Source organism: Perca flavescens, chromosome 22 (genome assembly GCF_004354835.1).
Source record: "Perca flavescens isolate YP-PL-M2 chromosome 22, PFLA_1.0, whole genome shotgun sequence".
Lineage (NCBI taxonomy): Eukaryota > Metazoa > Chordata > Actinopteri > Perciformes > Percidae > Perca > Perca flavescens.
The window spans coordinates 25,432,676-25,448,783 of NC_041352.1; the positions used below are offsets into that span (position 1 = coordinate 25,432,676).

Genomic DNA, 16,108 nt, shown 5'->3' on the forward strand with positions numbered 1-16,108 from the left:
TGGGAACAGAGGTCTTCTGGAAGACTTGGAGTTAAGCCCTAAACGCACCTGCGCCTTGGTTACCTTGTTTCAAGCCATTCTAGCGCGGTATAGAAAGCCTGCAGGAAGACTCGGCTCGATTTCTACCAGATCTCATTAATATTCAACAAGCTAAGCTGTTTGAATCTGATTGGCTAACAGCTAGCCAATGAGAGCCTGACTGTCAGAATCCTTTACAAAGCCCAACTGGGCAAGCTCATGAATAGTAATGAGCTCAGGCACCATGATGTCAGACTGACCAGCTTTTGTGATTGGTCTGATTTCTCCTCTTATTTCTGTTGAGTGGCTAGAGCTGACAGAGGAGGTAGCAGTTCATTTTCACATTCACCACATAAACACACACACACACACACACACACACACACACACACACACACATATGGACCGTACAGATTTCCAAAAATGCAAGTAAAAACGGTTTTGTGTGGTAGGGCACCTTTAAGTTTAAAAAAACTAAAAGATTGTTGCAGGGTTGTGAACAGAGAAGCGAGTAGCCAGCGTCTGTGGGGGTAGTAGAGATTTTTGTGGATTTGTTGGCATCTCTCGCTCAAGAATTATATTTGTGTGTAAATTGAGCTTGAGAATTTCAAAAAAAGGGGTGGTGAAACCCACTTTTCCACCGAAATCGACGCCTATGTGTGTGTGTGTGTGTGTGTGTGTGTTAGGGGTTGGGGGGAAAAATCAATACAGCATATATCGTGATATTTTTCGTGGCAATACTGTATCGATACACAGACGCCAAGTATCGGTCTTTTATGATATATATGTTGGTCAGTCTGTCTGCTTGACAATCCCCATTTTGCTGCAATAAAAGTGAAGTGAGATGAAGAGACAGAGACATGTATCTTTTTAGATAAAACAGGTGTTGACAAATTTTCCTTTGGGCACATCATTTGAAATTGGGGAAAATCTTAAGTTTGAAAAAAGGTAATAAATTGCAATATATCACAGAATATTGCAATATGTTTAAAATCTCAATAATATCGTATCGTGACATAAGTATTGTGATGATATTGTATCGTGAGGCCTCTGGTGATTCCCACCCCTATGTGTGTATGTGTGTTTGTGTGTGTGTGTGTGTGTTAGGCCTCCACGATTCAGGGAAAATATATGAATCACGATTTTTTAGCTTAGAATTAATGTCACTCGGCTCTATCTGAACTCCTTGAACATGTCTTTACATAATTAAAACATGTCAATATCAATGGCAAATGGTTTCAATAAATTAACTGAAGAAAAGAAAAATGTAAAGAATTAAATCGTGAACAGGGGTGGGTCGAGATCGCGATTTATCGTGCAGGCCTAGTGTGTGTGTGTGTGTGTGTGTGTGTGTTCTCGTTTAACAACATTCTTGGGGTCCAAATACCGAGAATACAGTATACTTGTGGGGTCCCGGCAGCTTTGTGGGGCCAAAATGCTGGACCCCACAAGTTTAAAGGGCTGTTTGAGGGTTAAGACTTGGTTTTAGGATTAGTGCTAGAATTAGGTTAAGGATAGGGTGAGGGTAAGGGTTAAGGTTAGGCATTTAGTTGTGATGGTTAAGGTGAGGGTAAGGGTTAAGGTTAGGCATTTAGTTGTGATGGTTAAGGTTAGGGTAAGGGTTAAGGTTAGGCATTTAGTGGTGATGGTTAAGGTTAGGGTAAGGGTTAAGGTTAGGCATTTAGTTGTGATGGTTAAGGTTAGGGTAAGGGTTAAGGTTAGGCATTTAGTGGTGATGGTTAAGGTTAGGGTAAGGGTTAAGGTTAGGCATTTAGTGGTGATGGTTAAGGTTAGGGTAAGGGTTAAGGTTAGGCATTTAGTTGTGATGGTTAAGGTTAGGGTAAGGGTTAAGGTTAGGCATTTAGTTGTGATGGTTAAGGTTAGGGTAAGGGTTAAGGTTAGGCATTTAGTGGTGATGGTTAAGGTTAGGGTAAGGGGCTAGGGAATGCATTATGTCACTGACGGGTCCCCACAGAGATAGTGAGACACACTATGTGTGTGTGTGTGTGTGTGTGTGTGTGTGTGTGTGTGTGTGTGTGTGTGTGTGTGTGTGTGTTACCTATGACGGCTCCGTTGGCCTCGGTGTGGATGGTACTCAGGCGTTTGAGCTTCATCATGGCTTTGGCCTCCTTCCTCTTCTGGCGGCGGCGCTTCAGGTTCCCGTTGAAGAAATCCACCACCTGCAACAGAGCAGCCTGTTCTCATGCACCGTTCCAACAAACAGCTCCGGAAAGTAAAGCACTGTAATTGGTAATGTTGTGGCAAAATTTGATAAATCTGGCTTTTAATTGAATTATGGGGACATATACAACATGTATCAATGTGATATACAGTACAGGCCAAAAGTTTGGACACACCTTCTCATTCAATGCGTTTCCTTTTTATTTTCATGACTATTTACATTGTAGATTCTCACTGAAGGCATCAAAACTATGAATGAACACATATGGAATTATGTACTTAACAAAAAAGTGTGAAATAACTGAAAACATGTCTTATATTTTAGATTCTTCAAAGTAGCCACCCTTTGCTTTTTTTGATAACTCTGCAAACCCTTGGTGTTCTCTCAATGAGCTTCATGAGGTAGTCACCTGAAATGGTTTTACCTTCACAGGTGTGCTTTGTCAGGGTTAATTAGTGGAATTATTTCCCTTATTAATAAAAAAGCAAAGGGCGGCTACTTTGAAGAATCTAAAATATAAGACATGTTTTCAGTTATTTCACACTTTTTTGTTAAGTACATAATTCCATATGTGTTCATTCATAGTTTTGATGCCTTCAGTGAGAATCTACAATGTAAATAGTCATGAAAATAAAAAGGAAACGCATTGAATGAGAAGGTGTGTCCAAACTTTTGGCCTGTACTGTACACTGCCTGTCAGACAGACAGGTACCTGTCTGCGGCACCAGGCCAGGCCTCTGGTGATCCTGTGGATGGCGATGTGCAGGTTATTCATCTCGCCGTCGTCGTCCGGGGCCGACAGGTTGTCCGAGCTGAAGCTGCTGAGCAGCAGAGCCAGGAAGAGGTTCAGCAGCTGCAGACACACAGGCAGAGAAAGGACAGAGTCAGCTCCATCTTGGTTTAGGGCTGCTCGATGATGGAAAAAAATATAATCACGATTATTTTGGTCAATATTGAAATCTGCGATAATTTAACACGATTACTCGTTGGTTTCTGGAATGATGTTGCAATTATTGAACTTAAAAAAACAATGGAAAAAGTGAACTGTGAAATTTGCCTTAATAATTAATACTACATTTTATTTTTTCATTCAGAACACAAGAGAAAATAAGAGTTAACTTGCAAAACGTAATGCTAAATAATTGTTTTTCTCGATTATTCAGTTTTTTGTGATCATTGGGAGCTGAAATCAAAATCACGATTACATTTTAATTAATTGCATTGTTTTAGGTATTTTTCAACCTGGATCCCTATTTTCCTATGCATTGGTGTCTAAGTGTAGCCTGACGTGGTCCTACTCAGGTTCTACTCTTGGATAGACCTACAACAAATCAGAGCAACAGATAGACCTACAACCAATCAGAGGAACAGAGAGACCTACAACCAATCAGAGCAACAGATAGACCTACAACAAATCAGAGCAACAGAGAGACCTACAACCAATCAGAGCAACAGAGAGACCTACAACCAATCAGAGCAACAGAGGGACCTACAACCAATCAGAGCAACAGAGAGACCTACAACCAATCAGAGCAACAGAGAGACCTACAACCGATCAGAGCAACAGAGGGACCTACAACCAATCAGAGCAACAGATAGACCTACAACCGATCAGAGCAACAGATAGACCTACAACCAATCAGAGCAACAGAGGGACCTACAACCAATCAGAGCAACAGATAGACCTACAACCGATCAGAGCAACAGATAGACCTACAACCAATCAGAGCAACAGATAGACCTACAACCAATCAGAGCAACAGATAGACCTACAACCGATCAGAGCAACAGATAGACCTACAACCAATCAGAGCAACAGATAGACCTACAACCAATCAGAGCAACAGATAGACCTACAACCGATCAGAGCAACAGATAGACCTACAACCAATCAGAGCAACAGATAGATTTCACTAAGTTCGGCTGGAATCCAGGCTAGGGCAATAAACCTACACGGACACTATTTTCCTGTGCATTGGTGTCTAAGTGACTAATGTGAACAACAATCTTTGAAAGTGGTCCATTAATTAAGCAAGACCGCTGCAAATCTTCAGCGCAAAACTGAGGTTTGACTGAAGACAGCAACTCTTGATTGCAGATTGTACAACACAGCACTGAATGGAACGGCTAGCCAAGTCTCTCGAGTCTGCCGTTGGCTGTGCATGTGCTCTACATCACAGTGAGTGTTTTGTCCCTTATTTTATAGTTTTTAAGGTATTGCGTACACCGCGCGTTATTATGGAACCCACGCAACCTTATAGCAAGGCCCGTCCTTCAATAGCATTCACGCACTACTATTGAAAGTACTATTGAAAATAACAAAACAAGCTGAAATGTTGCTTCAGCCCTGAATTAAACTCTTTTTCTTTGGACAAATCAGCCCAAAATGGCCACATTACTTAGGAGGTCACTGTGATTATGTAAGACATGGTGGAGAGGTGCAGGGAGCCAGTGTGCTAGTGTTAGGTTGAGGGGCTGAATTCATGATTTTTTTTTAAAATTACATTAATTTTGCCCTTTCTTTTGTATTGAAATAGTCTCTTACAGCAGTGCAAGCTTTAGAAAAATATGCTTGCAACTTTGTGTTTTTCTTCCCCACAAGTATGTTGATTGGATTTTCTGTATGTCTGACTCACTTTGACTTACAGAAGTAATAATTGTGGATTGGGAAATCAGATTGTTCAAGAAAAGATGTGAAGAAGAGGAAATTAGAGATGCACCGATTACAACTTTCTAGGCCGATTCTGATTTCCGATTTTCTTTGAGTTAGACCAGGCAATACCGATTTGAGCCGATTCCGATTTCATTTTTTCTAACCACTTGACAGCACACACAGATATTTATTTTCTATCTTTTCTTTAATAGAACATGTTTTGACCAGATAATGGATAACTATAAAATAGAACTATATAAATGACTCCTGGTGTGGGACATTCACACACATCTAAAGAGCAACCATTTCCTTTTTTTCACATCCAATATCACACTAAAGAAACGTGATTCTGGTTTTTGGTGTCGTCCCTCCACGCCCTACTGTCTCCTTGCAGGTGTTGCATATTGCAAACTTGTTATCTTCTGCACACACGCTGAAGAATCTCCAAACAGCTGACACGTTGCAGGTTAATTCATGAGGTTCCCTACATGTGGCGAGAATAGGGGCAACAAGCGCTTCACACCGCGAGCAGGCACGCGCCAAACACGGTGAAGAAGTTGTCAGTTAATTGTAGCGTTGACTGGCATGAAATCGCCATATGTCAGACTGACATGGCCGAGCACATGAAAACCGGCCATTTCCGGTCACCGGCCGGTCTATCGGTGCATCTCTAGAGGAAATTGCAGTTGTTAACACAGAGGAAGGGCGGTGATCGTCTTATTCTATCAGGCATTAAGGTACGTTGTTAACTAAGGTCCATGCTTACGCTAGGTAACTATCCCCTGACCAATCGGCTATCCTAAACCTTAACCACTCGAGGTCAATGCCTAACCCCAACCAATCAAGCTGCTTCGTAGGGCGGGACTGGCCCACAGGTAACGTGGGATCCATTATAACCAGGGTCCAAAATTTGCACCGTTTACTAGCCAAATGCTGGTAAAATATACAAGTGGCTGGTAGATTTGCTTTCTTACTAGGCAAAAAACAGTAGTAATCTATTGAGTGGCTGGTCAAATCTGAACATTCATTAGCCATTTGGCTGGTGGACGAAAAAGTTAATTTTGGACCCTGATTATAACGCGTACACCACGTGAAAGGCTTGAGTGGATGGCTTTTTGTATGCGAGCATGAATGTTTGGGACCATATGTGTAATTATGTATGCGATGTTATTCGTAAACATCACGGAATCGCCAAAGACTTGAAAGTGTATTCTCCGGGGATTGTGAACCGAATTTCATGTCAATCCATCCAACAGTTTTAGAGATATTTCGAACAAAGACTGAGACGCAAACGCAAACGCACACACACACACACACACACACACACACACACACACACACACACAGTGGTATTACAGCTTCCAGTGCAGCTTGATTATTCAGTGTGTGATGAATAATGCCTGAGAGCTCTTGGTAACTGATCACTGAGTCGGAGTGCTGCTCTTAGCCAGATTGGCTTCTCTTAAACCACAGCTGTGTGTGTGTGTGTGTGTGTGTGTGTGTGTGTGTGTGTGTGTGTGTGTGTGCGTGTGTGTGTGTGCGTGGATCAGGTAGCAGCTTCCTGTGTCTGTCTTCTGATTATAGCAGACCTGCAGCTTGTCTGGTTTGTTTCTTGCTCAAAGGCACTTGGGGAGGACTCACTGCTGCAGAGAAAGTCTCTTTATGTTTGTGACGAATTATAGCGACAATAAAAGACGAAATCAGCAGGCGCACTTAAACACAACATATCCAAACATGCACATGGATGGATGGATCACTGAACGGGCCTTGTGGGGGTCAGGGGTCCTGACTCAGAAAACAATGACAAAGAGATGCTACGTGACCATAACCATAGACAAAACTATTTCAAAATCACTTCAGAGATGCAAAAACAACCACAAAAAGAAACGTGAAACAGAGATGCAAAGTGACTAAAAAGACGAAACGAACACAAGGAGGAGCAAAACGACTAAAAATTGATATATAATGACCTCATAGAGACACAAAACGACCACAAACGAACGTAAAATGCCTCAAAATTGATTAAAAAAAGGCAGAGAATTAACTACTGGACCGGAAGCAGCAGCTTCCCAGTTTGTGAAAAAGTAAACCAGGCCAGTGGGTCAATATCTGATATAAGGAATCACCCTCTGACCTCTGTGTTTGTGTGTGTGTGTGTGTTTGTGTGTGTGTGTGTGTCTCACATTGCGTCGGTGTATCAGATGACTAAGGTGGATTACTTAACGCTTATGTGCTACAGAACGATTTTTAAGATCCGTAAACGAGTCGTATTCGGCTTTCAGATTACTTTCACTGTGAGTGTGTTTGAGTGTCTATCCTTCGGTAGGTGAAATCAAAACTGGTCAGTGCAAACCCCCCAAAAAAACTATTATAATTTCCTTTACATAAATAAAGACATTTGCAGCGCCAAATTGGTGCAAATCATAACTTTCACTTCACGCAAAGGCACAAATTGTTGCAGAAAAATTCACCAGAATGCAGAAAATGAAGCGTTTGGCGTTAAAAATGTGTGTGTATGTGTATCTGTGTGCATGTGTGTGTCTGTGTGTGTCTGTGTGTACGTGTGTGTCTGTGTGCATGTGTCTATGTGCATGTGTGTGTGTGTGTGTGTGTGTGTGTGAGTGTGTGCCTGTGTGTGTATCTGTTCGTGTGTGTGTGTGTGTATGTGTGTGTGCATCTGTGTGTGCGTGTGTCTGTGTGCATGTGTGTGTGCGTGTGTCTGTGTGCATGTGTGTGTGTGTCTGTGTGCATGTGTGTGTGCGTGTGTGTGTGCGTGTATCTGTGTGTGTGTCTGTGTGCATGTCTGTGTGTGTGTGTGTGTGTGTGTGTGTGTATGCGTGTGCATGTGTGTGCGTGTATCTGTGTGTGTGTGTCTGTGTGCATGTGTGTGTGCGTGTCTGTGTGTGTGTGTGCGTGTGCGTATTGATCCTAGCTCGCGGTGTGTGTGTTGTGTGTATTACTGATCCGTGTCAGGCTGTCACATAACCCGGCTTCCACTATGCCAAAAAAAAACGCTGGCGTGTGGTGTGATTGGCTGCGGGCTCTGACCCAAACACCAATAGATCAATGCGGTTGATCGGTTAATATAGCAACAAGCCCCGACACCTCGACCAATGACCTTGCAGCTTTCCCCAATAAGCCAATAACACATCGCTGACATACAGGGGACCTTCACCTGCTTATCGTTTAACCAGATTCAACATGAAAACATACACAGGTATTGATCAGCGTCATCTTTAAACCTGGTACAGGCCAGCAGGGGGCAGATGAAACTAACCGTAGACACAAATTCGAGATATGCCTAACAGACACCAGAAAACCTGGAAACACTTTAGGAAAGACTAAAGCATAACACCATCTCACATCTAAAGACAATCTGTGATAATGTCACAAGACCCTATTTTAACGATCTAAGCGCACGGTGTGGAGCACCTGGCGCAGGTGTGTTTAGGGGCGTGTCCAAATCACCTTTTTGCTAGTTTGACGGCAGAAAAAAAGGGTCTGTGTGCCGGGCGCCTGGTCCTAAAGGGTTGTCCTTAGTGTCTTCATTAATCAGAGGTGTGTTTTGGGCGTAACATGCAATCAACCAATCAGAGATCAGCTCCCATTCCCTTTAAAAGCCAGGCGCGTTTGGACCTTGGAGCATTGCTGTTATGATAGAGGATTTGCACCCTAATATTTTAATTAGTAATCTTCTGCATGTGTGTGTGCTGCTGTGCGTCCCCGTGTGTGTAATAAGCATAGTGTGTGTCCCTGGGTGTGTAACAAGCATAGTGTGTGTCCCTGGGTGTGTAACAAGCATAGTGTGCACGCGCTGTGCACGAGCCTAAAATGCTCTGTTAAAATAACAATGAAATGCTGCGTTACTGACTTTAGACCAGAGGCGTGTACTACGAAGCAAGATAAACTTGTCCTGGATTTCTTTCAGTAATCCGGCTTCACCTAACCTAACAACCGCGGTCCCGCATAACCTGTATCACAACGCTGGTTATCAACCAGTTCAGTCAACCAATCAGGGTTTCCCAATCCAGAGACGCGCGCGTTCACATAAAAGAGGCGGTGTTCGCGCACCACGACGAATCCCAAACATCTACCAGAGCCGCATGTTATATATAAGAAGAGCAAATTATATTTCTACATAAATATGAAAAACACAGACTCGGTTTTACAGGGAAAACACAATACAGTCGCTGCTTCCTAAAACAGGAAGGAAAGCTGGCAAATAAATAAATAAATAGCCGACGCTGTAGATTAGTTTAAATCACAACGCTTATTAATATCACTTCCTCATCAGTCAGGACCAAGATCTGACCATAATTACACTTAAACTGTCGTTATTTCAGTTGCATCGTGAGAGCAAATAAAAAATATAAAAACATAATTCAAACCGATATCAACAATCAACAAGCCGATATTTAATTCCCTCCCATTAAAATATATAGGCTATATATCATAAAAATACCCATGTTAACGGGGTTGTTGGTCTCTCAATGTTTTAACTTTTATGAGCGCACCCCTCTCTCCCCCTCTCCCTCTGATCTCTGATCTCCAACTTAACCTGCTCCCGACCAGGTTAGGTGTTCAGCATGAGTTACCACGGCGATTGAACCCGATAACAACTGATCCACCTTCGTAGTACAGAAAATCCTGGGTTGAGCCTTAAGTTAGCTCGTTAACGCCAAATCCTGCTTCGTAGTACAGGCCTCAGGTTTTTGTTGGTCAACGGCGCGATCACTTCCCACTGCCTCAAGATAGCATTACTCCCAGAATGCACCTGAACACACCTCCCTGTAAGACCAGCACGCCCAGAATGCACCTGAACACACCTCCCTGTAAGACCAGCACGCCCAGAATGCACCTGAACACACCTCCCTGTAAGACCAGCACACCCAGAATGCACCTGAACACACCTCCCTGTAAGACCAGCACGCCCATGGGTGCAGGTGCATTTGCTATTTAAATGACCTGGGAGTTGGACGGGAAATTGACAACTACATCGGTCTTAAACTAGCATACTTGTGTTAGGCTTTCCACTTTCTGTCCCTCCTTCGTGAAGGCCGTCTCAAAGCTCTTATTCCTGTTCCAAGGAGAGAGGATGGATCATTGAGGAGCTATGATCGAGGATGGAGGAGAGATCACTGAGGAGCTATGATCGAGGATAGAGCCGGTCTATTTAAAGATAGCATTGCTGCTAATAGATCTCACATACGTCTTTAAATGCACATTTGTACATTATGAGTGCTTAAACTAATATTTACAATACACAAGTTGGTTTAGTGCCAAGTGCAGTGGCAACATGTTACAATGTGATGAGAGTCTCCCAAACCAAATCCTGCTTAGGGCCCCCAAAAGTCTAGGGCCGGGCCTAGGAGCTATGAGCGAGGATGGAGTAGGGATCACTGAGGAGCTATGAGAGAGGATGGGGAGGGATCACTGAGGAGCTATGAGAGAGGATGGAGGAGGGATCACTGAGGAGCTATGAGCAAGGATAGAGGAGGGATCTCTGAGGAGCTATGAGAGAGGATGGAGGAGGGATCACTGAGGAGCTATGAGAGAGGATGGAGGAGGGATCTCTGAGGAGCTATGAGAGAGGATGGAGGAGGGATCTCTGAGGAGCTATGAGAGAGGATGGAGGAGGGATCACTGAGGAGCTATGAGCGAGGATGGAGGAGGGATCTCTGAGGAGCTATGAGAGAGGATGGAGGAGGGATCTCTGAGGAGCTATGAGAGAGGATGGAGGAGGGATCACTGAGGAGCTATGAGCGAGGATGGAGGAGGGATCTCTGAGGAGCTATGAGCGAGGATGGAGGAGGGATCTCTGAGGAGCTATGATCGAGGATACAGAGAGCAGCCTTCCTGGAAGCCGTGCAGCTGAAAGCCGTTGCTGACTCCGCCCCAAACAGCTGACGAATTCACGTGACACTTCAGAGGAAAAGGACGTCTCATCCAATCTTAAAATTACATTTCCTTGTCTCCTCTCTCCTCGCGTGTTTTACTCGGCAAGACAGACTATAAGGCGCGAGGAAAGGAGGCAAGTGGAGGAAACATGGATGCAATTTAAGGACCTGAGACGTAGCCAGAGTTTGAGAGAGAGAGAGAGTGTGTGTGTGTTTGTCAATGCATCAGTAGCGGATGTATTCATATTTGATGACAGTAAGAGCCATCTGTATGTGTGTGTGTGTGTGTGTGTGTGTGTGTCTCAGTTTCCGGAGCAGCGGACCACCTGATCCCCCCCAAATTCACCTCGTTTAAATCATTAAGCGGATCGTACCAATTAGCTCGGGGAAGTGGGCCAACCCTCCACCCTGCCAGCAGCTCCACACACACACACGCACGCGCACACACGCGCACACACACACACACACACACACACACACACACACACACACACACACACACACACACACACACACACACACAGTGAAACGAGGAAGGCCAAGCACAGCTGAGCCACGATCACATGTCATATTTTTTCTCGCTGTCACCGTTTTTAATTTTGATTTGATCACATGTCTTTCGCTGTCTGTGAGGGACTGTCAGTTTCTCTTCATAAAGTGCAATAAAAATAGATCGTATTAATTATTTTTCTACTTCTTAGGATGGCTTCTGATTATAAGATTTTAAGTCCACTATAGTTTAACCTGCTGATTATTTTCCTGATTATTCAATTCATCGTTTCGGGGCTTTAAAATATCAGAAAATAGGGGGAAAAAATCCATCCCAGTTTCTCAAAGTGCATGCATAAGTCTTTAAATGTCTTGTATAGTCCAAAACCCCAAAGCTATCCAGTTTAATATGACATAAAACAGAGAAAGCAGCATTTGTCTGCCTTTTTAAAAAAAATTAAAATAGCATTCACTATTCATGGATTATCAAAATAGTTGCAGAAAAACCAACAACAATGAGAAGTGTGGAGAATAGAAAGTGATGGTTTGTGACTGCACATGCTGAGGAAGGGCGCTTCCCCAAACGCCAGATGTGTGGATGGATGAAAAGTTATATTTGTATAATTTTATTAATTAATTATTCTCTTTTGCTAACGTTACATATTTACACATCAGCTAAAAAGACATATTTAGCATCACAGAGATTAGTTTTGTTGGGGCGTTCGCGAACGTTAGCAGACGTTAGCCACACTTTCTGGAACTTTTGATCTACAGAAATACAGAAAAGCATGTAGAGTGAATCCCAAGTCTCTTATTTGATAGTCTCGCTTTTGCCAGACCATCCTCCACAAAGCTGCGGAGGAAGGGGATGGGACAGGAATACAGATGCAGTTATGCCGGTTACACACTGCCTGCGTGACACGCTAAACAAACGGTAAAATTATCATTTGCACAAAACGCACAAGCACTTTGGTCATGTACTGTTTTCTATTCCTCTTTTTTCTATGTTTTACTACCTGTTTTTATGTTTTCAATCCAATCCAATTTTATTTAGAGCGCGCATTTCACAGATAAGAAACCAACAAAGCACTTTACAAGGTACATACAAACATACATTGGGTAAAGAAAATACAGCATGGCATGAGGAGAGACGAGGAGAAAAAGGCAACTCCCAGACTATGCCCCCACTAGGAGCACAGTGTGGGAACAGGAAAAAAACACCTCAGCAACATAAGCACATAACCAATACAAGGGCACACAAGACACGCAATGGGTGAGGGGAGTCTTGGGGGGCATGGGGGGGGGGGGGTGTTGGGGTGCAGGTAGTCCAGCACAGGCAAGCAGACATCTGGTCCTGCAGCCAAACAAAGTCACAGACCCGCCCGCCTCACTGGGGGTAGAAGCGGTGAAGGCGCTGGATTGGGGGTGGGGGGTGATTGCATATCTGTATATAAGTAAGACTTCGTGTGTATGTAGGCCTGAGTAGTCAAGCTACGTCTGGCCCCCGTAATCTGGTTTTCTCAGTCCGCACGATTGTCATTGCGATACACAGCCGGTTGCCATGGAGTCAGCCTTGAAACAGGACCCAGTCCGAGTCAACAGGTAGGGTTAGGGAACGCAAGAGTGTGCCTCGCTGCAGTGCTACCAGGGGGGGTGATTATTCAACACCGGCCTCGGCCAAGGCCAGCGCTGGTTCAGGGAGCCGAAAAAGATAAGATTGGAATTTGTTTCGTCTTAGGGCGAGGAGCCGCAGTTAGTCACTCACGTCTCCTCCGAAATGTCCCCTCCGGTCTCCGTATCGATCAAATTTCCTTGCCAAAACTGTGAGTTTCCCCAAGATGTTGTCCAGCCTGTCCAGAGCTGACAGTCTCTCCAAGATGTTATCCAATTTGTGGCCCATGGTGATCATAGTATCCAATTTGTGGCCCATGGTGATCATAGTATCCAATTTGTGGCTCATGGTGATCATAGTATCCAATTTGTGGCCCATGGTGATCATAGTATCCAATTTGTGGCTCATGGTGATCATGGTATCCAATTTGTGGCTCATGGTGATCATAGTATCCAATTTGTGGCTCATGGTGATCATAGTATCCAATTTTTGGCCCATGGTGATCATAGTATCCAATTTGTGGCCCATGGTGATCATAGTATCCAATTTGTGGCTCATGGTGATCATAGTATCCAATTTGTGGCCCATGGTGATCATAGTATCCAATTTGTGGCACATGGTGATCATAGTATCCAATTTGTGGCCCATGGTGATCATAGTATCCAATTTGTGGCCCATTGTGATCATAGTATCCAATTTGTGGCCCATGGTGATCATAGTATCCAATTTGTGGCCCATGGTGATCATAGTATCCAATTTGTGGCTCATGGTGATCATAGTATCCAATTTGTGGCCCATGGTGGTCAAAGTCACAATCTGAGTTCCGACAGCTCTGCCCACAGCTTCAACCATGACGGGCAGCCTGGTATTTTGCTCGGTTCCCGTCTTCTTCTTAATTTCTCGATAAACCAGGGCAATGCCCGAGCCAATCAGCAAAAGACCTGTTATCATGGTTTCCGAATAAGTAGATATCTTCAATGTCCTCCACGGAAAGCACCGCCAGACACACGACCCGCCACCTCTCCCACCGGCAGGACAGTCAGGTTCCCCCGAACCCGAGCTTCTCGTCGAGAAGATGGTGTCAATTGCGCCGAGAGACCAGCTGATCAAATCCATAATTCGTAGTTTAGGAGCAGTGCCGAGAGAGAGACTCTCGGAGTACACAGAGACAAAGACTAGACGAGAGAGCAAAGCAGGGTAGGCAACGGGAGGAGAGGGAGAGAAAAGCGCCTTCACAGAGAGCCAAACTAGAATGTGTGTTTTGTGTGTTGTATGTTATGTTGTGGTCTACAAAGATTTAAGGATGTCCTGCCTCTTAGACTGGATAACTAGTTTACCCACGGGTACCGATAAAGTAACCTAACCCAACGCACGTCTCAGGCGCTGCTCGTTTCCAGGCAAAATAGAATAGGAAAAGATGTTAATATGTCATTTAGACACAAACACATATTAATAAATGACATGTTGATGTTTGGGTGGTGATGGTGCAGTGGATATGACCGATCCCTTTGGTGTGGGAGATCTGGGTTTGATTCCCACTGCAATACATCGACCAATGTGTCCCTGAGCAAGACACTTAACCCCTAGTTAAGCCCTTGGAAGTCGCTTTGGATAAAAGCGTCAGTTAAATGACACATACATATATATATATATATATATATATATATATATATATAGAGTAATGAAAGTCTCTAGGTTTTATACACACACATATATATACACACATATACATATACATATATATACATACATACATACATACATACATACATACATACATACACATATATATATATATATATATATATATATATATATTATAGTTTTATACACACACACACACACACACATATATATATATAGATGTATATAGATGTATATACAGTACAGGCCAAAAGTTTGGACACACCTTCTCATTCAATGCGTTTCCTTTTTATTTTCATGACTATTTACATTGTAGATTCTCACTGAAGGCATCAAAACTATGAATGAACACATATGGAATTATGTACTTAACAAAAAAGTGTGAAATAACTGAAAACATGTCTTATATTTTAGATTCTTCAAAGTAGCCACCCTTTGCTTTTTTATTAATAAGGGAAATAATTCCACTAATTAACCCTGACAAAGCACACCTGTGAAGGTAAAACCATTTCAGGTGACTACCTCATGAAGCTCATTGAGAGAACACCAAGGGTTTGCAGAGTTATCAAAAAAAGCAAAGGGTGGCTACTTTGAAGAATCTAAAATATAAGACATGTTTTCAGTTATTTCACACTTTGTTGTTAAGTACATAATTCCATATGTGTTCATTCATAGTTTTGATGCCTTCAGTGAGAATCTACAATGTAAATAGTCATGAAAATAAAGAAAACACATTGAATGAGAAGGTGTGTCCAAACTTTTGGCCTGTACTGTATATATAGATGTATTTCAAAAAATAAAATAGATTTTCTAACATTGCAACAAAATATTCTGTAACCTTTTTTGCCGTCAATACTGCCGACGTTGTCTTTGCTGTAATCAGATCAGTATATATTTATGTTTAACATGTTATTTCATTTTATCAATGGGAAACATCAATGTGTCCAGACATGGCTAGCAGCAGCAGCAGCAGTCAGACATCTTTCTGGTGTGTAAAAACATGCACACGCCACGCAGGAAGTGTGTAACCAGCCTTAGAGAGCATTTAGCATCTAAAGAGACGGACGGATTTCGTCTCTGTTGCAGCCAATGACCTTCAAGCGAAGTAAATACAGTAAAGTACAGTACCGCGAATGAAGTAAAGAAAAAAAAAGAGGTACCAAATGAAGTAAACAAACAGTACAGAGTACTTCATCCACACGGAAACATTCACAGCTCTGAATTAGAGTAAAGTTGAACAGGTAGTCCGGGAAACAGCTGCTGCCCTGGAAACAGCATCTCGCTCGCACGCACGCACGCACGCACGCCTGAAGAACTACAGCATCCACAGAGCCGAGGGAGGGGGGTGGTAGCGCTGGTGATAAATGAGCAGTAACACGATCTGTTTTGGGTGCTTCTCCTCGCCACAAGAAACCACCGTGAGCAAAGCCCCCTGGGAAAAAAAAATGTCTTGCAACGTGAGAGAAGAACCAGAGAGAATCACTAATCCACCAGGAGGGAGAGAGAAGTAAAAAAAGAGAGAGAGAGAGAGAGAGAGAGAGAGAGAGAGAGAGAGAGAGAGAGAGAGGACAGAGCAGAGGAGAAGATGAGAAACAAAGGCAGTGTCTGTGTTA

The 16,108-nt window shown here is 43.2% G+C and overlaps 1 protein-coding gene across 1 annotated transcript in view; it reads right to left on the minus strand.

The window, feature by feature from the left end:
- Positions 1 to 16,108, minus strand: part of LOC114549626 (sodium channel protein type 4 subunit alpha B) — a 345,707-nt gene that overhangs the window by 78,658 nt on the left and 250,941 nt on the right. The window contains exons 19-20 of the mRNA XM_028570008.1: positions 2,913 to 3,053; positions 2,078 to 2,198 (exon numbers count right to left, since the gene is read on the minus strand). Of these exons, the coding sequence (XP_028425809.1) occupies positions 2,078 to 2,198; positions 2,913 to 3,053 (262 nt within the window). The remainder of the gene's footprint in view (positions 1 to 2,077; positions 2,199 to 2,912; positions 3,054 to 16,108) is intronic.